Source organism: Athene cunicularia, assembly GCF_003259725.1.
Source record: "Athene cunicularia isolate RWA chromosome 5 unlocalized genomic scaffold, athCun1 chr5_part2, whole genome shotgun sequence".
NCBI classification, from domain to species: Eukaryota; Metazoa; Chordata; class Aves; order Strigiformes; family Strigidae; genus Athene; species Athene cunicularia.
Genome location: NW_020799102.1, coordinates 1,455,773 through 1,480,422, shown reverse-complemented (window position 1 = coordinate 1,480,422; position 24,650 = coordinate 1,455,773). Strand labels below are relative to the sequence as shown.

The following is a 24,650-nucleotide window of genomic DNA, read 5'->3' as shown; positions in this document are numbered from 1 at the left end:
TAGAGTCGAGCTTAATCTTACCCTTGCCAGGAAAAGCCCGCACTGCTTTGGATTTTTACAAAACCCAAACCTGAATTATTTAATTTAAATGCCCCAGTGTTTCAGTGGGGAAAGGGCTAGATGTGAGATACAGAAAGTCAGGAAAATGCTAGTGCAGAAAAGTAAGCTGCTTAATGTTCCAGCTTTTCAGTAGTTCAGGGTTTGTTGCAAATTCTCCTTGACCTTCCTGGCCTTACATATTTTTGTATGCATATACCTTTAGGCACTGCTTTCCCCAGTTTTTGGACGTAAACCTACTAGAATTAGCTGTAGTCTGTAGTCCCCTTGCTTCTGGTGTATGGCCCCAACTCCCATACAGTTCTAAGGGGAAGGCACTGCCCTGCTTAGCTTGGCTCTTTCCAGCCTTCCCAGGCTAGAACATAAACCTTTCTGCATAATTCCTGTCATGCTTACCTTGCTGGGGATGTTCTTAGTTGCCTTGTCTTCCTCTTGCTGTATTATTTTAAAGTGTACGTGGATACTAAAGTAATCCCTCTTTATGCAGGGAATTAATCCTGACTTCACTCACACAAGTTCTTCTGTATGCTGTTCATTTTTCTGGCTGCTGTAAGCACTTTACATTTTGTCTATTTCCATAGGAGAGTGGATTTCTCTTTTGGTTTTTTTTAACTCTCTAGCTGTGGAAAGATAGGGTGTGAATCTACATTTGCTTGCTTTAAAATTTTTTCTCTGGCAGGTAGGTTTGCATGATGCTCTGCCACCTCTAGGAGCTGCCATCGCTTTGTCACTGCTTGTCATTTTCTGGTCAGAGCTACCAACTTGCTCCTTCCAGAAGACAAACTGATTGAGAAGGTCTTTCATCCTGGCTTCTGGATTTCATGCTAGACTGAAAATACATTTATGTGGCTAAGCATCTCAAAAACTTGCTGCAAGAGAATCTGGCTTCAGCTGGGAATGAAAACTGAGCTAAAAGGGAAACGATGAGATATCTTGCTTCCTTCTCATCAGACAGGGGAGCTTGTTGAATTTCAAGTTGGTGGTTGTGGCACCAAGAATAAGCCAACAGCAAGGTGCATGAAGCTCTCAAACGCTGACCATCGGCTTGGCTACCAACTCCTTCCAGGCATGAATGAAAGTAGACCATTGTTCTAGTAGACGAGTTTCTAGATACGTTTATCTAAATGAAGATGTGCTAATTGATTTTTTGGCAGCTTACATGACACTCAATGCATTGAAAAAGTAATTGACTTCATATAGGTGTCATGACAGTGACACGGTAAGATGGAAGACAGCATTTGAGTAGCTGCTTAGATATTAGTTTTGAAAAAGTAAACAATAAAACAGACATAAAATCTAATGCATAGCCTTGCAGTTAATGCGATCTTTTTCTGTGATCAAAATATAGGTTGTTTTTGTTAATTATATAAATATATAAATGCAACAGACGAGACCATGGTCTGATTTAAGTGAATTAGAGCATTTAATTCAGTCCCCTGCTGTACCGCCTCCTTTGAGAAGACTGTATTTAGTGTTTTAAACTACTGGAGGTTACAAAATAGGCACTGTGTCACATGGCTGTTAAATGGATGTTCCGTATGGGATGTGTGAATCACCTGGTGTTTGGCATCCTGGGAAGCAAGTCAGAGGGAAGATGCATCTGTTGAGCAGGAAGCTTGCTCTGGCGAAGCCTTCACGTATTTTTTTGACGTGTTGATTGCTATTTTTGAAAATACTCGTGGATCCTTCTCTTTTTTCTGAATCTGGTTAGTCTGTGTCCTCTGGACTGCGAGGAAGGATAGTGTTAAATGCTGAACACCTTTTCAGCAGCGGCAGAAGAGGATTGCATCTGCTTATGAGGTATTGCATGTGTTTTCCAGTGGGATTAAAAGGATGCTGTGAGAAGTGGCCGTGGTTTGGAATAGGATGAAACTGTCGTTCAAAATAATGCTTGCCTTAAGTTTCAGAGCAATTTTAGGTATATTACTAATGTTTAAAGGTAAGCAAGTGGACTTCTTAGAAATCCTTGGGGATCTCTGGTTTATTGTGCACCGTACAACTTGAATATGTAGAAACTTTGGGTTTTTGGCATAAAATGGAAATGTAGTGTCATAAAATGGAAATGTAACGCTAACTTCTATTACATTGGAACATAAAAAGAAAATGTAAAAATAGCCAGTATGTACAAATACGTGTCACATACGGTCATTCCCAGTGTTTCTGTTCTCTAAGCTTGATGCTTTATACCTGCCTTGTTTTAATTGTTTGTTTTAAAAGATGTTGTGGACTCTAAAACAGGACTTGGGTCTTTATGATTTGATCGTAGAAGGGCAGACTTCCTGTACTGATGTCAGATAAGTGTTCCACTGAAAATAATAAATGGCTTCTCGTTAGGAAACAAAATTTTAAATTAAACAGAAGGTGGACAGTGCAATGTAAGAATATTATTGTAAGAATATCTTGTAGTCAGTGTGTGTATCAACTAGCTGCAGTATGTTCTCTTCTTAACTCCCAGCTCTGGCCGTGTGTACTTAGCTCTCTCTTCTGTCACACGTAGTGCTTTACCAAATCACTGTGAGCAAATGGACTCTCACGGACGGGGAAATGAGATCTTGTGACGGCAGGTAGACTGGCAAGGCTCTGCCTGTACCGGGACATTACAGCAGTCCCTGTTCCCGGCGCAAGCACAACCACCAGGCTTTACTGGGGAGCTTTGCCGACGAGTCTGTGACAGCGGAAACCCCTTCTCTGGCGATGGCTGCGGGTAGTTCTGTGGGTGCAAGCCTCTAGCTGACAGCCTGTACCTGCTTGAGAGAGCTAAGGTGGAATGAAACTTACGTAAGACTGGCTGGGAATGGGGCATCTAGAGGCAGCTTTGTAATTCTTACCCTTGCAACTGGTCTCATTCAGAGATTTATTTTTTTTTTAATGGCTAGTTTTTCTTGTAAGGTGTAATTCCCATGTCTGGAGTGAATTCCCTTCTGCCTAGTCTAAGAGTCTGTTCAGTCTACTGCAGTTTTTATTAACAGGCTTTGAAACAGAGCTGTGCAGCAGCTCCATTGAGTATGTACCTGACAAACCAGGAGAGAAACCCAGAGGCTTTTAGATCGAAGCGTTAGCACAGTTGGTGCTAATTTTTTTCAAGTTACACTTGTTCACTTGGCAAGTGTTTGTCCAAATCTTCTTTAACTCAAAGCACTGGGGGAAAATGAACAAGAGCCATTCTTGTGGTGGGCTTGTTGTGTGCTGGTGCCCAGTGGACTGGGAACTGCATTTAACACCCTTGTAAATTCTGTTTTCTGTGCTGTACGAGACATCAAGCCTCTAGTATTATTGACCGCTGTCTAAATATTGGACTTGGTCTTTGCTGACAGGTGAAGGTATAAGTGTTTCTGCTTTCTGATGTCAATTTTCTCTGTTCTAAATTTTAGGAGAGCTCATACCTTAACAGTCTTGTTCATCCTCACGTGTGCGCTGGGCTACGTAACCTTACTTGAGGAAACACCGCAAGATACAGCCTACAATACAAAGAGGTAAATATTTGAGAAAGAGGTTCTACAGGGTGTTTATTAGGAAAGGGTAGCTCTATGCACAAACCACCACATGGGCTTTTACCTTGTAGATAAACTACCTCAAATGACCTTTGTATTAACTTGTTTAAATGCCCGAACCCTTGGAAAGTGACAAAAGCAAGCATAAGTCTATAAGCTCCTTTGATGCTGGTCCTTGAATTTAATTTCTAATCAGTTTAGTGTCACTCACTGTCAGACCTGGTGGCTGCCTTGCGTGTGTGATTTAAAACAAAATATGAAATTTCTAAAGCCTCAGAGTGCTGGCGGTGTTTCTTTGGCAATGATTCTGCCTCTTAAAATAACTTAACCTTCTAAACTATGTGAGCTGTGACTAAATTTTTCTAATTGAAGTGCTTTTTAAAAAATTATGTTCAAGATTTCTATATGGATCATTATCTGTTCTTGAAAATTAACATGAGAGCTGTAGTCCAAAGGGAAACTCTTGGAAAATAAGAATGAGAAGCCTTAGATATGTGGTCCATTTCTATCATAATTTAGGCTGTTTAATTGTAGCTGAATTTCTTATCTTTTTAAAGAAATAAAGTGAGGAACAGAAAGGGGGAAGAAAAGTGGTCTTCTAAAAATCTAAGTCTATTTTAAAAATCCAGGGGGTGCTTACAGACTGCAAAGCATCCTTGCTGTAAGCATGAAAATAATTCTGGTTTCTTAAATATAACACTGTGTTTCCCCCTTGCTATTACAGGGTTTCTTCTTTTTTTTTTTTTTTTTTAATATTTTTGAAAGTGACTCAGGATGTAGTATTCATTGTCATGGAGGTGCAGGAATTAGGGCATTTCCTGAGATAGTCGTGGTTGTTTCTCCATCAGTTGCACAATAGGTGCAGCTCATGTAATTCAGGCTCATGCGTGTGCCAAGCTGAGCGGTTGTATTTTGATGCGTGGGGGTGCAATGGGACAAGTTGGAACACAGTGCCCTGGCTGGAGCTGGGGGGATTTCTGCAAGGCTTTGCTGTGAACAAATGCTGTTTTATTCCCAGTTCTAATGAGGGAGTCTAGGGAAGGGATGGAGGCGCGACATTCTTTGGAATGACTGTTCAGAATAAAGAAGGGGAAGAGCTGAAACAGAAGTGATGACACATCTTAGGGAGTAATACAGATCTAAGGTGACTCAGTGGAATATCTTATTATTGAGATTAGAGCCTTTACTGCTTTAATAAAAACAAAGCCAGAGAAGATTAATCAGCAGATTAACCTTTCTTTCATGAAATAGAAGTTGCTTTCTGCATATTCAGTGCAGGGAATAATGTGCCCAGTTGTTAAAATCCATTTAACAGCATCGTACCAGGCAATGAGTAGCAGATGTTCTTTGATCACTTCTGCGTCTCTGATTGTGGAATACTGCCTGCAATATCTAGATGCAAAAATACTTGAAAAGCGGCATCCTGAGAATTGTGTAGTCTTCTCAATACTGGTTTCTGTTATTGGTTTTGAAGGGTACATCTGTGTTCCCACTCACGCTGCCCCAGTCATTAAAGCTACGTACTGAATTCCGAGAGAGTAGTTAACTTGGCCAAATCGTTACTTTTTCCAAGCTAAAGATTAGTGCAGACATAACGCTCCAGTCCTGTGGGCTTTCCCTAAGCTTCACCTCTGTTGCCTTGGCCCCAATTTACAGTGTGGCTGGAAGTGTCTGTGGTGGTCAGCACACTCCTTGTGCTGAGTCAATTTTCAGTGCACTCCTATCTCAATGAAATCTCTTTTTGAAGCTCTTCGAGGTAAGTGCTGTGCCAAGATTAGCACCATGAAGCATGAAGGATTCCAGCTCAATTCACGTCCCAGCCATTGTTCTTACCTCCTTTAGCATCTTTGTGCCTCCTGCCCCCTTACCTCTCCTTGTGCCTGACTGGTTTTCTGTGGCTCTTTAAGTGTGTGTTTGAACAAAAGAGGCATTTCAGAGCAGGAGTAAGATGGTCACAACATGCGTAAGTATATCCATATCCCCAACTTTCACAGATTTGTTTTGTTTTGCTTTGCTTCCATAAATTAAAATACCTTATCCTACCCGAAGACCTTTTTCAGTCTTCTTGTTAGAGCTGTTGTGTGTTTTGATCTAAAATTTTGGCCTGCGTGAGGCTGTCGCTGTACGCAGATATTTCATGGGAACACTCGCCTGCTTAATGAACAGAAGGAGTTTTAGTACCAAGGAGCAGTGTCTCTAGCTGTCACGCTTTCTTACTTCCAAGTGCTGCACAATGACAGTGGAGCAGTGTTTTGGTCCTTAGGTGCAAATCTGAACACGCTCTTGCAAACGCTTGAACCTCCTTTGTTTTCCGGCTCTTGCTGACAGGTGCCAGAGTGCCTACGAACTGCATTAGGTGCTTAGGGCAGAAAATTAAATTGAAGCAGAGTACACAAACTGCTGTGCTAGCTGCTCTGGCTGTGTGTGCTTCCTGGATTAGCTGAAGCTATAGGAAGGGATCTGAGGCTCCCATCGTCTCCTCTGTAAAAGTGCTTCACCCAGTCCCTTGGCAGAGCAGCTGAGGGGAGGGTGAGTGGCTGGATTAATGGACAGAAAGGATGGGCAAAAAACAAATTAGAGCACGAACCGATGAGATGATGAGGCAGGGTACCTGTACTGATGATTTGTATTTGCATCTATTTATATGCAGACATTTGAGCGCAGTTTCCCTTCCTGCAACACGTTAGGGCAATTAAAGGAAGAATTCATTTAAATTTTTTTAGATAAGATTTATATAAATGCTTTATATGCAAATCTAGTCAAAGTTCATTAGGATCATCCACACAGATGTTGATGTGATGACATGATACATGTGATCAAATCACCTCTGTTGTAAAGATAATTGAAAATTTACTTTTGTTAGCCAAAGAGATGCTGCACTGTAAAGCCTGTCTGCTCAGTGAGACTTTTTATTCATGCTGTTCCTACAGCATTCAAAGCAGCCCTGAAATAGCCCATCTCTGGCAGGACTGAGCTCCAGCTCTGAGGGTAGCTACATAAATATTCAGTGACCTCCTTTGCATACAATGGCTGTGGAAAAAATCCATATCTTCCAAATACTTTGAATGCTGAGCAGGGGTTCTTGGGAAAAAAGTTAATATTTTTTCCATATGAAAAACATGTTCAGGCTTAAAAAAATCTTGTATGCATCAGGGTTGTACGTTGAATTTCAAGCCATGAAACAGTCTCTGTTCTAAGATGCATTTTTACCCTAGTTTTTGGCAATAACTGAGCACTGCTCAGCTGTGATGACAAACCCGGGTGTACGTGGATTTGAAGTTGATGATCTCCAACTCCTGTCGCTGAACACCCCCAGGGAAAACGAGGGAACAAGGAGGCTGGAGCTTCTGTGGGTTCTTGGGCGTGTGGTGCTGTGGAGGGGACTGTGCCAGTCATGCCACCACAGATACAGCCAGGGAGGGCCCGGCAGTGGGAGCTGTCTTGTGAAAACTCGGGAACAGAGGACTGTACCCAGATACTCGTAGAGAAGCTTCATTGTCTTGCCTCTGAATCGACTTAAAATAACACAGACAAAAGCTTGTTTGTACTAACAAAACTGTTGCCATGTTTTTTCCCTTTCTGATTTGGTTAAGTGCTAAAATTACTTTTGTAGGCAGGCTTTGCTATTTAGTGTCTTCCTGATCTGCTGCTCAAGAAAATACATTAGCTCAAGAAAATACCTTAGCTGAGCTGCCTGCAGGGGTGGTTTGGGGAACCCTCCCTCAAATCCTGTCAAAGTTCTTGCCTCAAGGCACGGCAAGCCTGCAGGCCAAGCTGCTGGTGGGGCTTTGAAAACTTCGAAGGAGGCACTGTGATGATAAGGGGAGAAATTTAGTTACTGCAGGAAAAAAACCAAAAGGTAATGGAGCTGGCATGGTTATTATGTAAATTTATGAATTTCTTCAAAATTTCCCATGGTGAGCTTGAAGTGAAATAATACAGCTAAAACTCCAGCTTATTTTCAGCACAGCTGCTGCATCTGCTGTTTGGCTGAGAGCAGATTTTAGAAAAAGGAACATCACTGTAAATTCCTGCGGTGATTTAGATTCAGGTCATCTCCAGCTTCAGGAAAATTACCCCCACAAGGCCTAAAAGAGTGATTGTGGACATCTTGGTCCAGGGCTGAGCATAGTGGTGGTGAGCAGAGAGATGTGCATTGTTCCATGGTACAGGACACAGCTGTTCTGTGGAAACGTAAGTTTGTAGTCTTGGTATTTCCAAATACGGACTAGTGACTCAAAATGCGGAATATTCTCATTATTTGAGATCAGCTGAAAACTTTTAGCATCTTCATCTTTGAAAAGGATGATGGAACTGTTTATTTGCTGTTTCATTCAATAGCTAGTTCTGCTGTGCTTCCTAACGCCATAAAGTAAGAGAAACAACTGAGTTACATCTGTTAAGTAAACTCCATTTTTACTTTCAGGAAGCACAAACTTTTTATAGTCAGGGGTGAACGTTGCAAAATAGTTTTCATGAATCCTTTGGGTTTTGATTTTGAAAGAAATTTTGAAATGTTTGAAGTATGAATACCGTTGCTTTTGGTATCTTAACATTTTCTCAATAAAAGCAAAATGATGGGGTGTTTTCTCTGGCTCCTGCAGAGCCATTCTGTTTCTGGTCAAGGCTTGCATCACTGACTGCAGACATGGCTTACGCTTGCCCTGCAGTGCAATGAGGGATTTCCCAATTCTCTATCTCTTCAGCCAGCTCTTTAAGCAGGTAATATGAGAAAGCCTGAGGAATCTATTGGGAGCTCAGATGTAGGAAAAAGAAGATTTTTGGATCGCTTTATAGCGTTTCATCCATTAAGACTAAAGGAATATGCCCAAGTAGAGACCATGGGGCTTGTCTTCATGGAAAACAAGAGGTGACTCCGGGAAAAGAAATGCTGTTTTATGCACGTGACATGTTTAAAATTTCAGCTATTTAAAATTCTCCTGAGATTTTAAGTTGATGTTAGGTACTTTGAAATTAAATGCCAGACCTTACCCACCTACCTCACATCTCAGTCTCTCGGGGTCTGTTCTTTGTGCAGAAGGGTTAGTGTTCCTGACGGTGAGGGTCAGGCATTCGGACACGAGTATTTGCATTTTCTCATTTTTTCTTTTACTTGCTAAACAGAACTTTACTGAAAAACACACTGCACGTAATTAGTGAGTTTCCAGTCAATGTTGTTTGCTTGCTTTGCTCCTCCTGGAGCCTTCGCCTGCCCTTCCACGCTGGCTTCAGCTGACGCTTGGCCTTGCCGGGGGCTGCTCTGTTCCTCCCTGGCAGAGCAGGGCAGAGCTGGTTTTTCCTGGGTTGATTTTCAGCTGGGTCAGGCCTTGCCCCATCTCGTCCTGCGAGGCACATGAGTGCTGTCCTCGAGCAGGCGGCTCTGGCAGTCCTGACTCAGGGCTTCCCTTGCTGCGGGGGAGAGAAGACTCTGCAGGTCTGGGCTTAGGGGGTTGCCATGGCCTTGTGGGTCTTCGGTATACTTGGGCCCATGGGCTGATAATTATTTTTCTTTAATGCCTCTGTTATGTTCTGTTAGGGTCTATATTACAGCTCCGGCTTTTGAAATAGCACCAGTGCTGCTTTGGTCTTACAAGCTCCTCCTTGTCTTTAGTTGACTAAGGAAATTTTTTGGACTGGTGACAGGTTCAACAGTTCATCTTAAAATTTCATTGAAATTTTACAGGAGCAATGAAAAGCCCTCTAACTTGAGAGCTTTCTTACTGCTAAATTTTAAGCATCTTTCTGACAAAGTGGGCATAAAAGCTTCTCAAAGACATAGCGAAACATTTGACTTACTGTGCCCCTTGTGGCTGTCTGCAGGCTGAGGCTCATTGCGTGCATCAAGGAGCTGCTGATTTGTTCTGGTTTTGCTGGTTGAGTTCTGGGCCAGATGAGGCTCCTCTCCTGCCTGGCCAGACACCAGTCAGGGGCAGAAAATGGAGGGAATGGAAGCATGCGGTTTGTGGGGAGGGGGGGAGAAGGACAGATGCGTAAACTCTGGGGTTTGAGGCAGTCTGTCATGAAACCACACTTAAAAGAATAGGGGTTTATACCTGCTTCCCGGACCTATCATCTCCAAGAGGCATCTGTTTGATTGACATGTGCAGGAGTTAAGAAACAAAGACCAGACATTTTTTACATCAAAAAATATAATTTACAATTTCATGAGGAAGGTGAAGCAATATAAACAGTTTGTCTGTTTTTCGCTTTCAGAGGTATTGTTGCCAGTATATTGGTTTTCTTATGTTTTGGAGTTACACAAGCTAAAGATGGACCATTTTCAAGACCTCATCCAGGTAATCTATGTTGCTTAAGTCACTTGCATATTTCTGATAAATTGCATGGCTTATGGTGAACATAAATATTTGTGTTATTGTAGAGCAGGTAAGTCATAATTTAAATACTAATACAGGTTCATTAACATTGCACACTTATCACATAGTCTCCCAGTTCCACCCAGCCTCCAGACAGCATAGCCATCCTTCTGTGCTTTCAATCTGTGTGTAGCATAGGATTTTTATTTTTTTTTTGTTGGATCTCCCTGTTTTGGCTTCCTGTCCTTAGTAAAAGGCTTTGTGTGAGCTGCCACATTCTTGAAACCTTCACTTCCCTTGTTTATCCCTGCTCTTTCTTCCCCCTCCTCCTTTCTGCAATGGGCTGCCCTTCTGGCCGTGTGTCCGGGTGCTGGAGCTCTGTGTCCATCATCCACAATAGCTGGTTGATTAGAAGCCCTTGATTATGATTTTAAGGATTTCTAGTAAGACTGTAAGTCTTGAAAGCATTTGAAAGCACAGCACATGTAGTGTTATGTCGGCTGAAGTATGAAAATATTTTAATATCTTTGGGGTTTTAATCTATTTTTAGATGCGAATCATTGAGAAAGAATTAAGGGAATTTATATAGGCTTACATAATATTCCTGAAAGCATTAGGCTCTCCTGCAGTCAGATAAAGCTATAAGTACTTCTTATGCCAGAAATGTAACTTTCCATTCTATATGAGAAACAGTAGACAAGTTAAAAACCTTGATCAAAGCAGACGTTGTTCCAGAGCAGTGCCCACAGCACACCTCTGCAAACTTACGGTTTTATTTAGAAGTTTGCATTTCTGAGGTCTTATTAAATGGCAGTTTTTAGTCTTTTCTGTTACAGTTAATTTGCGTTCCTCCTGTAAGATAAATTACTCCTTTTAAGGACACCAGTGATAGTTGGGTGCTTTTGGTTTGGGAACATCCAGTGGTTTTGTCTGGGTTGGAAGTAATTTTTATTCCCTAGATCAAAGTAGTACAGAGTGGATGGGGAAAGTCCAAAGGTCAGAGACCTCTGCAGTGAATTTCTAGTGTAGAGTGAGCCAAGGTCTACCACCTCTGTCTGCTCCTGTCTTGGAAACAGCAGTTACAGGACTGAAGCTGGGTGTCTTTCAGCAGAATCAAATCATCACGAACAAAGTGATCGAAGAAGCTCAGGTGTATTCAGTCACTTCATATACTGAGTGTTTTCATATGGTCTTGTGGCTCAATGCCACCTTTCCTCTCGCTTGCTTGATGGGATGATCTTCTGAAGGGTGGTTTTCGGGGCTGTAGCAGCTTGCCAGGACAGCAGATAGTCCCCCAGTCGCAGCAAGCCCTGTGGGTGCCCGTCCCTGGGAGAGCGGCGGCCCTTCCCCACAGCTCTCCGCGGGGAAGGCTCTGGCCGGCGTTGGAGCACGTGGCATTGCGGCTCGGGAGATCGGGCACTGGCCCTTCCACTCCAGAGGGGTGAAGCAGGGGGTTCTCACCAGACAGCCGAGTCGCTGACAGCCTCACGCGGCTGTTCCGGGAGGAAGATCTCATCCCAAAGGAACTGGCAGCACAGGCTGCTGCTGCGCGCTGCTGCCATTTATAGGGCGGAAGGGAGGCTCTGGGTCAGGCAGGGCACTGCGGTCACCCGTGGCCACAGCAGATCTGTTACATGAACTCTTCAAGCTGTGCCTTAAAAGCAGTGAGGTTCCGTGCCTTGCTTCTGTCAGGTCATTTCTGAAGCCTTGTTATTCGGTATGTGTGTACCTACTTATGACCAGCTCATAGATGTGGGTTGGGTTTTTGTCTGTTTTTTGTGCCTGATGTTGTTCTGTTTAACTCTTCTTACTCAGCGTTTATCCACCTGATTGCTTTATGCACAACTCACCTATGTCAACTCGCTGCTGATTTTGCTAAAGCAAACAAATTTTGCTAAAGCAACAAGTGCTGCTTTTAGTCCTCCCTCTTAATACGTCTGCTTTCCTGAGGAATTTTTTTCTTTACTCATTTAGTCTTTCAGGTGGCGTAGGTCAAACTCCAACCTCTGTTGGCGAATAGGGGTGAATGACTGGTGGTGCACGCAGCAGGCAGCGCTCGCTTAAGTGTTCATCTGCTGTTCTCAGGTCTCCCTACAATGGGAACAGTTTAGTGTTTGAGCGTAGTCATCACAAAGCTATCGGGTATGTAAATGATCAGTTGGAGCCTACTTAATTGGAAAGATAGTCCTAATTTGAGGGAGGATCATGGTGACAAGTGCATTTAAGGAAAATAAATATTAGAGGTATGCCAAAAATAACTTTATAGCTAATGCTGAGGCCGGTCCAGGAAGAGAGAGAACACAATGTTTGTACAGCTTTGAAAACATCTTGTCTCTGGTGTACATGTACAGATATAAAGTAGTCTTCAAAACCTCTTGGGTATTTGTCAGCCAGGGAGAAAGCATACTAAATTATAACCAGATCTTATTTTTTCATTATGAAGTATTGCTGAGCCTCTTCAGCAGCTGCAAATTATCTGTTGCCAGACCCTTATGCCTATAGGAAAGGCAAAGCTCAGATAAAGATTTAGGTTTTTCTGCTTTCTGAACTGTACGCACATCAGTTTCAGAACTAGTCTGCCATGTTTATGTCTGAGTAGTGTAAAATCTGTCACACCAGGCTTTATAGGTCAGAAGAAACTCAGCTTTTTTAAGGCTTCTAGTCAGAAGGTGGTGTTTGAATCAGAGACAATGCTCAGTTCTCATGGGAGAAGTGTGTTAATGAAAGGTTAGTTCTTCTGGCTTGAACATAATATTTACTCTTGAAGGTATACAGTCATTACAGGAAAGGATAGAAAACACATTATCAAGCAAACCAATTTTTTTAATCCCTTTAAAAAAAGTCACCACTGTGTTTCTGTCCTGCAGACTTGCATTCAAAAGGCTGAAGTATTTTTTGGCAGCACAGTGTTGCCAGTTTAGGGAGAAGTTCCTCTCTTCCAGATAATCCTCTGACCAGGGGAGGGTGTTTTGCTTACTTGTTTTTCCTAAGCTGCATTTCAGAACGACAAGAGGGTGCACACACGCTCTCAGTTGCTGCTTCCAAGTGACATTTGCTGGGGAATTTGAAAGTTAAATCAAATCTGAAGGAAGGAGACAAGTCTCAAGTTATGGTTTCTACAACTTTTGTGTAAGGATGGCTGCAGGAGAGCCACTGGTTGTTGCCTCACCAAGGAGAAAGCAGGATGAACTCTGCTTTTCCTTCTCTCAAGGAGACCAGGGGACAAAACCACCTCGTACCGTATGTTTAGAGGTTTGCTTGAGTTTAATGACTGACCCCTAAGAAGACACTTCATGGTATTGCATAATTAAGGAATGACAATTATGTTCATAGACTTTAAGTAAAAATCTTAAAAGTGAAATCTTTTCCAGTGAAAGCTGTTACAGAGCTCTGAAGGTCCTGTTATCCAGGCCCCACTTGCCCTTTTTTTTTTTTTTTTTTCTGGAAGTGTAAAGTAGGACATTTGAATAAAATTCATTTAGCAGTTTTGCTGACAAAAGGTCACACCTTCTCACATTTCAGTCTGTTTTAATGATGGTATCAGAAGCAGGCTGTTAGAGACCTCTTTTAAAAAGTATATTTTTAATTTTTTTTTTCTACTTGAGGCTGAATTAGGCAAAGACAGCATTTATTTCTGTTTCAGGGGGCAAACAAACCTGCAGGAAGCTCTGCAGCACCATGGCTACTTGATTTCAGGTTCTGAGCTGATAAGCAAGTATGTTTGCAAGCCTGGAGTTTCTTTATTTCTGGCATTATTTATGTCATGGTCCTGCTTTTAAGCATGAACATACATAAGTTGCCTTGGATTTGAGAGAGAAATGCCCAGGTCAGGCCTGAAGGTTCATGTCAAACCACGTTCATGCAGGTGAATCACCTGCTGTCTCCACTCACCCATATGAGTGACTGCCTTGATTCCTCTTTGCCCTAGTCCAATTCTAAGTATCACCTAGATGGTACTGTGGCAGGAGAGCTCTGTTTTATAAGGATAAACAGGAAACACCTGAAGGAAAGTCTATTAACATCATTCCGGAGTGATTGGTGTGTGACGATACTGAGAGATTTAAATATCCACTTGAGTCAAGTTTTGCTGAATTACCTTGTGCAGTTTTTTGGATGTGGTTAGGAAGAAATGCTGGAGCACTCTGCACATACTGGCTCTGCATTAACCAGCTTCCTCTTGTAGAGGAGTTAACAGAAATGCTGGCTGAGATTTCAGAGCCCAGAAATCCCTTTACGGAACGAAGGCCAAACCAGTGTCTGGGTGGAGTAGGAAGAATTAAAGGTGTGAGTGCATCCTGTGAAGCACAGAGCTTGTACCCAGGGCACTCAGAGAGCCCATTACCTGGGGACTGAGCCCTTCGGAACAACCGAGGTGGCAGTGGTGGAGCTGGAAGCGTACAAGTCCTGTAATTTGTGTACCCTTGAGATTCGGGTGTTGCTTCAGTGTGAGAAGATCTGTAATCATACACCTTGGGAGCATGAAGAGCAACTGCAGACTCTGCAGCAGCTGAGTTTTGCATGATATTTCTCTTATTATGAAGAGTTTTGAATGATCTCATAGGTCTTGCATCTAGTACCTGCTAAACCTTTTGTACATTTTTTTTTTAATTTAATTCCCAGTGAAAGTGCAAATATCTTTTGCACTTTGAAATGCTATCTGCCCCTTGAGGAAACAACCTCCTCTTCAGGGAAGAAGGTGTGCTTACAAAAGTGAAAGCAGTGGTTCCTCCTGCTGGTCCTGGTCTTGTCTGTTTTAGCAGCACATAGGCAGAAGTTGGCAAAGTGCCTTTCCCACAAGGAAAACCAATGCTGGGCAGGTCAGGTTACATGAGATGGTGAAGAGAAAAACTGGATTAGTTTGGGAAGGGTATAGTTCTCTTCCATGGACTGCTGGAGAGTGTTGCAGGTGGCATGTGTCACTGCTTCGAATTCTTCAATGGGTTCACTGGGTTGAAGAGCTCTTGTGGGTCCTGTTCTGTTCCCACCAACCCAGGTCAGTCCCTGAGCAATTTGGGCAGATTTATGTGGCAGCCTGTCTGGCAGTTAAAGAGCCTCTCTGGTTGTGCTTTTCAGGAAGGATGGTGAACACTTTACCTGAATGCTGGGCTTTATAATTTCTTGGTGGAGTATCTCTTCTTGAACTGTGTAGTTATATTACTACATGAATAGTAAATTAATAATGGGCTGCTCTTTTGCTGGGACGCTTGCTAACATCCCGTTTGTCCATTTCTGTAGCTTACTGGAGGTTTTGGCTGTGTGTCAGCGTGGTGTATGAGCTCTTCCTCATCTTTATCCTCTTTCAGGTAAGTAACTTAGACCTCTAGTTACTAAATACCAGTTTAATGTGGATACAAAATCCTTTGTCGGTTTCTTTAGGATTCTTGCTGTCTACAGGAGATGGTCTTCATTTTTGCGAAATCAAATCATTGTGCTATTTAATGAAATTTCTAGGTTGAGGAAAAATTACTATAAGAATCCTTCATCTTGTCATCTAACCTCCAGTTAGTCTTGGCCTAGGTTAGACACCACAGTGAAGAGTTCTTAAATGAGTTGAATGGAAGTCAGAGTTCTTGTTTAGATCAAACAATCAAGAGTTGGTGCTTCTGATGTTTAGTCTCTGCTCTGCAGGACTTGATGTCACTTGCTGGAGTTGCATACCAGCTGTTAGTTTCTTAGAACCTACAGATTGTGGGGTGAAATCATCTTGTTTAATCTTTTGAAATACTTTTTACCTTGGATGATAAGTGCTTTGAATGATTTTTTGCAATAAACTGAAACTTCATACACAACTTAGTGTAGTGGCAGCAAGCTGAGGATTGGTTTTTTTCTAGAAAGACATGCTGTCGGTATTTCCAAATAAAGCACTCTATTTTTTTACCATATTTTTATCCTTTAGTAAATAGAATTTTCCCCTGCCTCTTACAATTCAGCTGCTGCATGTCTGAGAAGTCATAGAAGTAAAACATTTTGAGATCAGCAAGAGCAGTAAACCTGGCACTATGAACAGAGCCATTGTGTTCCTGTATATGAACTTACACCACTGCAAATCAAGGTTGAGTGCCAAGAAGGAGCTCGACTCATCCTTTCCTCAGTTACTCAATCCACTACCTGCAGTCATCTCCTCAGGCATCAGCATGATTTGAAACCAGGAGCAAATGTAGAGATACTGAAGCATGAGAGGTAACTGTCCTGTGCTGTCAGACAGCCGGCTACATTTCAGATTTAGATTCCAATTAGAGTCCCTAGTTGTTCATTTTCAGACAGGTCCTTCTTGCTGACATCTTGGTAACCTTTGGTGCTCTGTATTTTAAAAGGGTTGTGCAAGTACCATCAGATACTCATCAGGTAGCTTTAAAAAATCACTTTAGATGAGAGAAGGATGAGGAACTTTTTTTTTTTTTTTTAAATGTTTTGTCTCTAGAGGTCAAGTGAGCTTGAAGTGGGGCTAGAATTCAGAGGTGTCAGGATCTGTCTTTCATTGTAGTAGGGCATTTGCTTTGCAAACAAGTTTTTAATACTGATCAAACTGTTTCTAGCTAATCAGAGATTTCCTTTGGCTTTAGCAATTCTTGTTCTGCTTGGCTTTCCTGGAGCCTCCCCAAAAGTCAGCGTCAAGCTCTCTTATTTTTTTTTTTTTTTTTTTTTTTTTTTTTCTTTCCTTTTCTTGCCCGGCTCATTGTTTTAGCTGGAATGTGTCTGCAGTAGATCAGTAAACAACAATGTGAGTTTGTCCTGTTGACCTAACTTGGGGGTTCAGTGTAAACCCTTACACAGGGCCCTAATGTCTCATTAGGGTTTCTTTCAGGCTGCCTGTCCTGCTTGGAGGGAGTGGAGTTCTGACCCTTTCACAGGCATGAACAGGTCTGTCTTGCCTTTTTTGTCGTTATTCCTCACCACTGAGGAATACTTACTCAGTTCCAATTTATTTTCATGTTCTTACTATTTTATGTCACCCTGGTTTTCTCGAGGCATCTTTGTAAATGATACTCCCGACGAGCTGCAGTCAGACAATAATATGTTTCATTTTTATTTGATAGTACTCTTGTAGTTCTGAATTCTGATAGAAAAGCATGGAATTGCTTTGCTTTCCTCTGGCAGTATGTTGTGTTACCAGCCATTTAGTTGTTAAGGACACTCACTAGCTGTTGCTCAGCTCTTTACTAAAAATACATTATTACTTTGCACAGGTTTAAATAAGGTTAAAAATATGCTGAGTCTATAAGTGACTTAACTTCCTTAAAAGCAAATACAAGCTTACTCATAGTTGCAACTTGTCTTAAAGTGACTTTAGTGGTATTATTCTATAATTCAATTATTATTGCTATTAACTAATTTTGGCCTTGCCCTGCTTTTACTGTCTGCAAGTCTGTTGCAGATATTACATTGCTTCTGTTGTAAGACATTGACCACAACAGTGAGCAATTCCATGGGGAAACACTTATTCAGCAAATGTCTGTCTGAGTTTCTAGTAAATTAATTCAAGTTTTTATCACTGTTGATAACTAATGTTTTGATAACTTCTTCCTTGCTGTCTGCTTCCCACCTGTGCTGCTGGTGGGACTTTATTTGAAATATCGTTTATTCAACGAGCTGCACTATATTTTTTCTGCCATGAAACACGGCACGGTTCTCAACTTTCTGCAGCTGAGGTGGGCTGAGCACACACACGTGACTAATCCTGCTCACGGTGCACCGACCTGGTGTGCTCAACCTGCTGATGCCTGCATGTGCGGTATTTCCATCGAGCCTCGTGTTTAAAGGGCTGCTGGGCCTCTTCTCTTCTAGGAAGCCAGAAGGCCACTAACACAGGAGCTGTTAAACGAGCCTTTCTTGAGTTGCTGGCGGCTGCTTCTTCACCCTTGCCAAGCTCGAGGAGGGGAGAGGAAGGGCCAGAGGGTCAGCGGGAAGGCTGGATTGTGAGCTTTGGGAGGGTGGGGGCATAGAGGAGTCGCTTGGGAAACACTTAAGGATCTCTGATTTTTCATCTGTAAGAAATCTTAATTTCCTTCAGTAGTCACTTTTCCTTAACATTTAGCATTAGAGGCCCAGAAATTCAGGTATATCTGCTGTGTGATGCTCTGAGGTCTGGATATATTTCAAGAGCTGTTCTGTGACCAATTTGAAGATACAACGTTGATCTCAATTATCTTTGTACTTTTGTGTGCATTAATGACACTAAGAGGGAAACATGGGGTTTGTGTTCCTTTTGCAGACTGTACAAGATGGCAGACAGTTCATGAAGTACATTGATCCACATTTAGGGGTTCCTTTGCCAGAAAGAGACTACGGTGGCAACTGCCTTATTTATGATCCCGGCAATGAAACCGATCCATTTCACAATATCTGGGTAAGAAAGAAATAAAGTTACTTGCTAATGAGTCTGTTTTTTGGTAAAAGGTTGCTTAATTGAACTCTTCAGAGTGCAGTCATGAGTCTTTCTGAGTGTTGAAGGAGAGAACAGGGTATTGCTGACTCTTTCAGCTTCCTTAGGTCTCTTCCCTTGACCTATCCTGTGGATCAGATGGAGATGTGTCTCTTTGTACCTAATTACATTGCCCAGGAGAGGGAGTTTAACAACCCTCCTTTCTCTGATTATTGATGTAAACTTTTCCCCCTAGGAGTTTGGGTTTATTTGTGTGCTTAAAGAATCTTCTGCTTAGTGTCACCCTGAGGCATGGAGTTCAAAAGCTGTATGTTGCCAAGCAACCCATAAGTTGCACTTTTCCGAATACCAGAAACCATCAGGTTGTTATTTCTCACTGGCAAACCAAAGACTTGAGATTCAAGGGCAAAGGAATTCTGATTATTTACAACTCCCTGATTGCATGGAGCTGGTAGTGCTTGTGTAGTGAGGGGCACTGAATCCTCTGGGTCTACTGTGTAAGTCTTCAGTGCCTCAGGAACTGGAATAACAGAGCAGTTGTCCTTTTCTAGACCTGCACTCAAACTAGGAGGCAGGCAGGCTGTGCCAGGGGCTTACAGTGGCAGGACTGGTAAGAACCCCTGCTAGATCCATGACAGGAACCTGATAAAGAAATGCATGTTATTGCTGTGGCTAGAACGTGTTCTGCTTCTGTCCCCTTGGAAGGCAAGGAACGTGACATTCAGCATTACAGAGGCAGTTTCCACTTTATCAGTATGATCCTAATTCCAGTTTCTGCCCCTTGAAATTGTTGACTTTTCTTTGAAAATAGATTGTTCACTGTACCTGAGAACAAAGAAACTCAGAAAATGCATATAATATTTGAAACAACTGAAGCTTATTGCTGCATTTTTCATCAAATCACAGAATGGTTTGGGTGGGAAGGGACCCTAAAGCCCATCCAAAGCCCCGTCTAACCTGGCCTTGAACCCTTCCAGGGAGGGGGCAGCCACAGCTTCTCTGGGCAGCCTGTGCCAGGGCCTCACCCTCCTCACAGGGAAGAATTTCTTCCTTAGATCTCATCTAAATCTCCCCTCTGTCAATTTAAAACCGTTACCCCTCATCCTATCCCTGCACCCCCTGATGACGAGTCCCTCCCCCCTTTCCTGTAGCCCCTTTCAGCCCTGGGAGGCTGTTCTAAGGTCTCCCTGGGGCCTTTTCTTCTCCAGCTGAACCCCCACCTCTCAGCCTGTCCTCACAGGGAAGGGGCTTCAGCCTCCCCGAGAATCTTTGTAGCCTCCTCTGGCCCCGCTCGAGCAGGTCCGTGTCCTTCTGCTGTTGGTGCCCCCAGAGCTGGACCCAGCACTGCAGGGGGGTCTCCCAAGAGCGGAGCAGAGGGGGAGAATCCCCCCCCTCGCCCTGCTGCCCACACTGCTCTGGGTGCAGCCCAGCACAGGGGTGGCTTTCTGGGCTGCCAGCACACATTGCTGGCTCACAGGCAGCTTTCCACCCACCAACACCCCAAGTCCTTCTCCTCAGGGCTGCTCTCCAGCCACTCCTCGCCCACTCTGGATTTGTGTCGGGGATTGTCCCAACCCATGGGCAGGACCTTGCACTTGGCCTTGTTGAACTCCATGCGGTTTGCACAGGAACATTTTTCTTGGAAAAAAAGTAAGCCTTAAGAATGGGTTATTGTTTGCAGTGCAAAGTGACCTACTCTCTCTTCTTGCTTTATAGGACAAGCTGGATGGATTTGTTCCTGCTCATTTTTTTGGCTGGTACCTGAAAGTAAGAATGGCTCTTCTGTTACATTTCTGTTACAGACTATTCTACTTTTAAAGCCTGACTGCTTCTGTTTCAGTGATGCCAGTCTCTATTATCAATTATATTAGTCAGTCATCTGTGAACTAGACTGTTTGTAATACGTGAAAGGCTTGGAGTATTTTTATCCCTCACCATGTAGGTCACCTCATTTCTTTCCAAAGTAACATTACATTGACAAACTCCCACCTCCACCGTAATTCATTCTGAGGTCAGATCAATAAAATTAAAATCCTTTGCTCCTGTAGCAGGATAAATGCTTGACTGACCTTTGCATGTAAGCGTACAGGGAGGCTGCACTCAGAGGAGGCAGGACAAGTCTGCTGTTACCAGGCAGAGCTGCGTGATGGTCCCCCATGCCTGTCCAAAGGCAGGCTTTTCCCAGCAGCATCCAAATCAGGATTTTAAGTCATTAAATGGCTAGTGGTTTAATTCTTGGTTTTAGTTGGTACCAACCAACTATGGAAGGAATTCCAGTTGTGCTTGTCTCTGGCAGAATGCTTCTAACCCCTGTTTTGCTGGTTACTTTGGTTTAAATATTAGCTTTTTGTAACCTGAGCAAACTTACAAGCTAACTTTATTTTGCCCTGCAGATCTTGGGGTTTTTTTTTTACCTCCAAGACTACCATAAATAATAACCTGAAAAAGCCCAGCCTGTTTTAAAAATAAGCTGCAACTGGTGTTTTGCTTTTCCCTTTCAAAAGCACAGATGTATTGCTATGAGTGGTTTGGTTTGGGCTGTTTTTTTTTTTTTCCCCCATAACCTAAAGATGAGTGTGCTCAGCATGGGGAGACTTTGGCGTCAGATCCACTTGTCGGTGGCTTGCTCTATTAGTGTGCAGAATTGTAAATTTGGAGAAACTTGGATCTTCTTCATCCAAGAGAAATATATTAGAAATATAAATATCAAAATAGATTTTCAGTTACATTCTGGTTTTGTTTATACAAATAATGTCATCTTGAGGAAAGATGCCTAAATAGTGAGAGCCTGGTAACAAGATGTGAGGGGGTAGTAACCCATTCCTGAGGAGCTAGAATAGGGAAGAATGCTGTTATCTGTCTTGGTCTGAGAGAAGCCTCGTTTTTATCAGAGACTGTTCCTGCAGAAGTGCTTGTGATGATACGTCACCTTGACACCCTGCGGTTGGATTTAGGGAGCCCAGCGTACTCCAGGGTGTTTGTGCTGCTAATCTTCAAGGAAACTGCCTGCTATGTTTCTTAATTGTCAGATAACATATTTTTCTATAAAAAGCTTGGAAGTTGAGTGTGTTGTCTTCATAAACAGATGAGCAGGTTTGGGGTTTTTTTCTTTTTATTTTGGTCTGGTTTGAGTAACAGACTCTTAAGCTACATCTCAAAGCACGAGGATGGCAGTACTGAGAATGAATGTGCCTCACTCATCAGAAGTTACTGTGGGCCTCCCCCTTTGCTTTAGAGACACACATTGTCAGAATAACGTGTGGTAATTCATACCTTATATTTTTCCATCTTCTGGCTGAGGCGCTCAGCACCATGCTGCCAAGCTATGTTTGCTTCTGCAGCATCAGGACAAGCATGTTTGGGGTTGCCACCTTCCATCTGTGCACCCTGCTGAGGATACAGCAGACCAGATACACAGACTCTCTCTGCTCTTATCCACTTAAAAATATGAAATGAAGTGTTGCCACAAATCTCTTCCCTTGTTTTGACAGTAAGCTGTGATGATACATGTGTTCTAGGACAGCAGCTCAGCTGAATCCTTACACAGAATGTGGAAGATGCTGCTGCTCCTCATAGCTCACCCTGGCAAGCTGCTTCCTGGTAGAAAGTAGACCCAGATGTCCCAGCACAGTCAGTGGTGAGGTTTAGTGCAGGAGACTTTTTTAAAGTTTGCATTAAGCAGGCTCTGAAAAGTCTTTTTTGAGCAGCATTATAACAATGCTACCTGTGGTGGTTGAGCACCCAGTAATTCCATTTGTTTAACTCTCTTCTGAATCCCACCTTGCCTGCCTTTATTCTTTTGTGTAATAGTATTAATGTCATCATCTGGCTCTTCAGTGTCTGTCTTGTCTGTGGTGCTGCATACTTGGTAGGCTGAGGCCTGTGAGCATTTGGCTTTACTAGACTATCACATGATAAAAATAGGATTGTCATGAGTTTCCTGATCCTTCTCTGGGTACTGGAGACAAGATATTCCACTTGTAGAAATAACTGGTAAACAAAGCACACACCATATGTGTCCTCTGTGTTTACAGTCCGGAAAGGTTAGTCTCATATTCTCTAAGTGATCAGTTTTGAAATTAAGAACAAAAGTAATAATTTTTCCATACACAGTTGCAAAACTGTAAATCTGAGCAGTGTCTCTGCAGTATTTATGGAGTTCTCCTTTATTTAGATTTCTGAAGGGCATTAGTGTAGGTGCTGTCTGGTTCTGTTCAGTCTGGTGTGCAATTATTCATTTTTGTAATGGTTTTTAGTATGTTGTGCAACCGCTGTGGATCTTGAAAAGACTTTTTTTCTCCCTTTATACAGACATTGATGATTCGAGACTGGTGGATGTGTATGATTATCAGTGTAATGTTTGAGTTTCTGGAGTACAGTCTGGAACACCAGCTGCCAAACTTCAGTGAATGCTGGTGGGATCACGTATGTACTGCACAGATCATGATGAGTTTGTCTAAATGGAAGTACAGATTTTTAAAGGAAGGGGTAGGAAGTGGTGAGCACTACAGTATATCCTGTGCATGTTGCCCAAGATGTGTGTGACTGCTGCAGCTCGGGAGCATTGGTGCTTCTCCCTGTTGAGTTTACAATATATTTGTCACTGTTTGTAAAATTTTGTAGGCTTTCAGAAGTTAAATATTTGGTTCATTTCACACCAGAGAAAGAATCTGAAGCTTTCCATGAACATTTTCAAATATTTCTTTATGCTACAAACCATAAAATCTGAAATTAAGAGAAAGGAAAAAACTTTGTATATGAAGTTTCAGATGGTGATTTTTCTTGCCTGTTTAAAAAACCCCAACCAAACACCAAAAAAACAGACTCAGTTCAGTTTGTGTCCAGCTCTTCCTTCTGTGCAAACCTATTTTCACTATTTTCTGAAAAAGTAAATATTACTGTGTTTAGAATTTCTGGTATGGTTTATAAAAAGGTTTTAAAATCTGAATGTTTGGCCTTACTGAAAAGCTGTACGGTCTTTGCACATGATAGTCTGTGTAACCATTCTTGTCATTCTTGTATTTTAATACTGCTTGTGTATATCTTTTCAAGCCAGAAGGACTACTGTGATCATTTCTCTGTGGAAAAAACAAGCTCTGTATCTTAAAATTACACACTTTTTAAAAAAAGTTTTCCTATGAAATGTAAATTGGTTACCAGAGTGATCAAAATTATCTATGTTCAGGGCATACAGCTATGGTTCTTAGGTTATTTCGGCTTGGTTTTATTCTTACAGTATTTATTCTTTCCCAAGCTTGGAATGATTTGCTACACAGCTGTATTTATAAAAGTACATGCATTATGTATAAAGAGATCAAGCAAAAGCTATTCTGCCTTCAGAAAAACTTGTTATGAAATTAACACTCTGCTGCTTTGAATGCAGAGGACAACCAACTTTTTTTTCAGCTCAAGAGCTCCATCTCCAGAATTAACGCTTGGCAATAAGACAGAGCAGGGGGAGAAATCACTTAATTTCACATTCTGAGCCTGGAGATCAGTCATTTCTTTAGGAGGCAGTCTGAAGCTTAAAGAGTAGGCTCAGTTATTGGGCATAGTAAAATCCAGTCTGTAGGAACATGTTCAGATTTGTGTGTGTGTGTGTTTCTAAAGTTGTCACTGAACAGAGTGGAGTTGAGCTGGTAGTAAGTAGGAAGAGGTCTGTTGCGTAGCAGAATGAAAACAGCAGAAGAGAATTCGTAGCCATCATCTGCAGAATGCTTTTGCTTTATCTGAGTAGGCTTGGGCTGGGATTTCCTCCTGACACTTCAGGCAACCTCTTCTCTGGGGATGTTCAGTCCTTGTGACCAAGAGTGTGTCTGCGTGTGTGTGTGTGTGCCTGTAGTATCCTCCCTTTTACAAGCTGTAGTGGTGGTTCTCCAGCAGTGCTGTGTTTTTCTCCTTTCAGTGGATAATGGATGTGATCTTATGTAATGGATTGGGAATTTACTGTGGGATGAAGACGCTGTCTTGGCTTTCTTTGAAAACATACAAATGGCAAGGACTTTGGAACATTCCTACGTACAAGTAAGTTGGTGTAGAAAGTAACTCCACAGGCAGTAGCACAGTGCAAGGTTTGGGCCCATGTGGAAGATCATGGTTCTTGCAGGGTTGTTCTGTTTGGGTTCGTGTGAATTAAAGAATTTGTTTGTGTTTAGATGACTCAAGTATCTGGTAACTTATTACTGTGGGGAACCTTGTTTAGGAGAGTTTTATTTAACTTGCGAATGAAATTGTTGAACATATACCTGTCTGTCATGAGTTTATTTAATGAAATTGCTAAAGGAGGTGCAGGAATCCAGGTCAGGATCATACTCTTCCGTTCACGGTGAGGATCTGTTTGGTCCTTGTGCAAATAATGCGTTCCCTAGTAAGCACAACTCCATAGTAACTGGGACACTTAAAATT

General features: G+C 42.3%; 1 protein-coding gene across 7 annotated transcripts in view; it reads left to right on the top strand.

Annotated features, from left to right (window-relative positions):
• Window positions 1–24,650, top strand: part of PTDSS2 (phosphatidylserine synthase 2) — a 41,227-nt gene that overhangs the window by 5,453 nt on the left and 11,124 nt on the right. Inside the window, exons 1-8 of one of the 7 annotated variants that reach the window (XM_026850605.1) lie at window positions 569–736; window positions 3,429–3,530; window positions 9,762–9,844; window positions 15,098–15,165; window positions 18,075–18,209; window positions 19,962–20,012; window positions 22,557–22,670; window positions 24,151–24,269. In XM_026850605.1, coding sequence (XP_026706406.1) covers window positions 18,099–18,209; window positions 19,962–20,012; window positions 22,557–22,670; window positions 24,151–24,269 — 395 coding nt within the window. In that variant the 5' untranslated portion in view covers window positions 569–736; window positions 3,429–3,530; window positions 9,762–9,844; window positions 15,098–15,165; window positions 18,075–18,098. Of the gene's footprint in view, window positions 1–568; window positions 737–765; window positions 1,277–1,358; window positions 1,858–2,586; window positions 2,622–2,645; window positions 2,836–3,428; window positions 3,531–9,761; window positions 9,845–15,097; window positions 15,166–18,074; window positions 18,210–19,961; window positions 20,013–22,556; window positions 22,671–24,150; window positions 24,270–24,650 lie in introns of those variants that run through there. The other 6 variants (XM_026850599.1, XM_026850603.1, XM_026850598.1 and 3 more) reach the window with 6 other exon arrangements.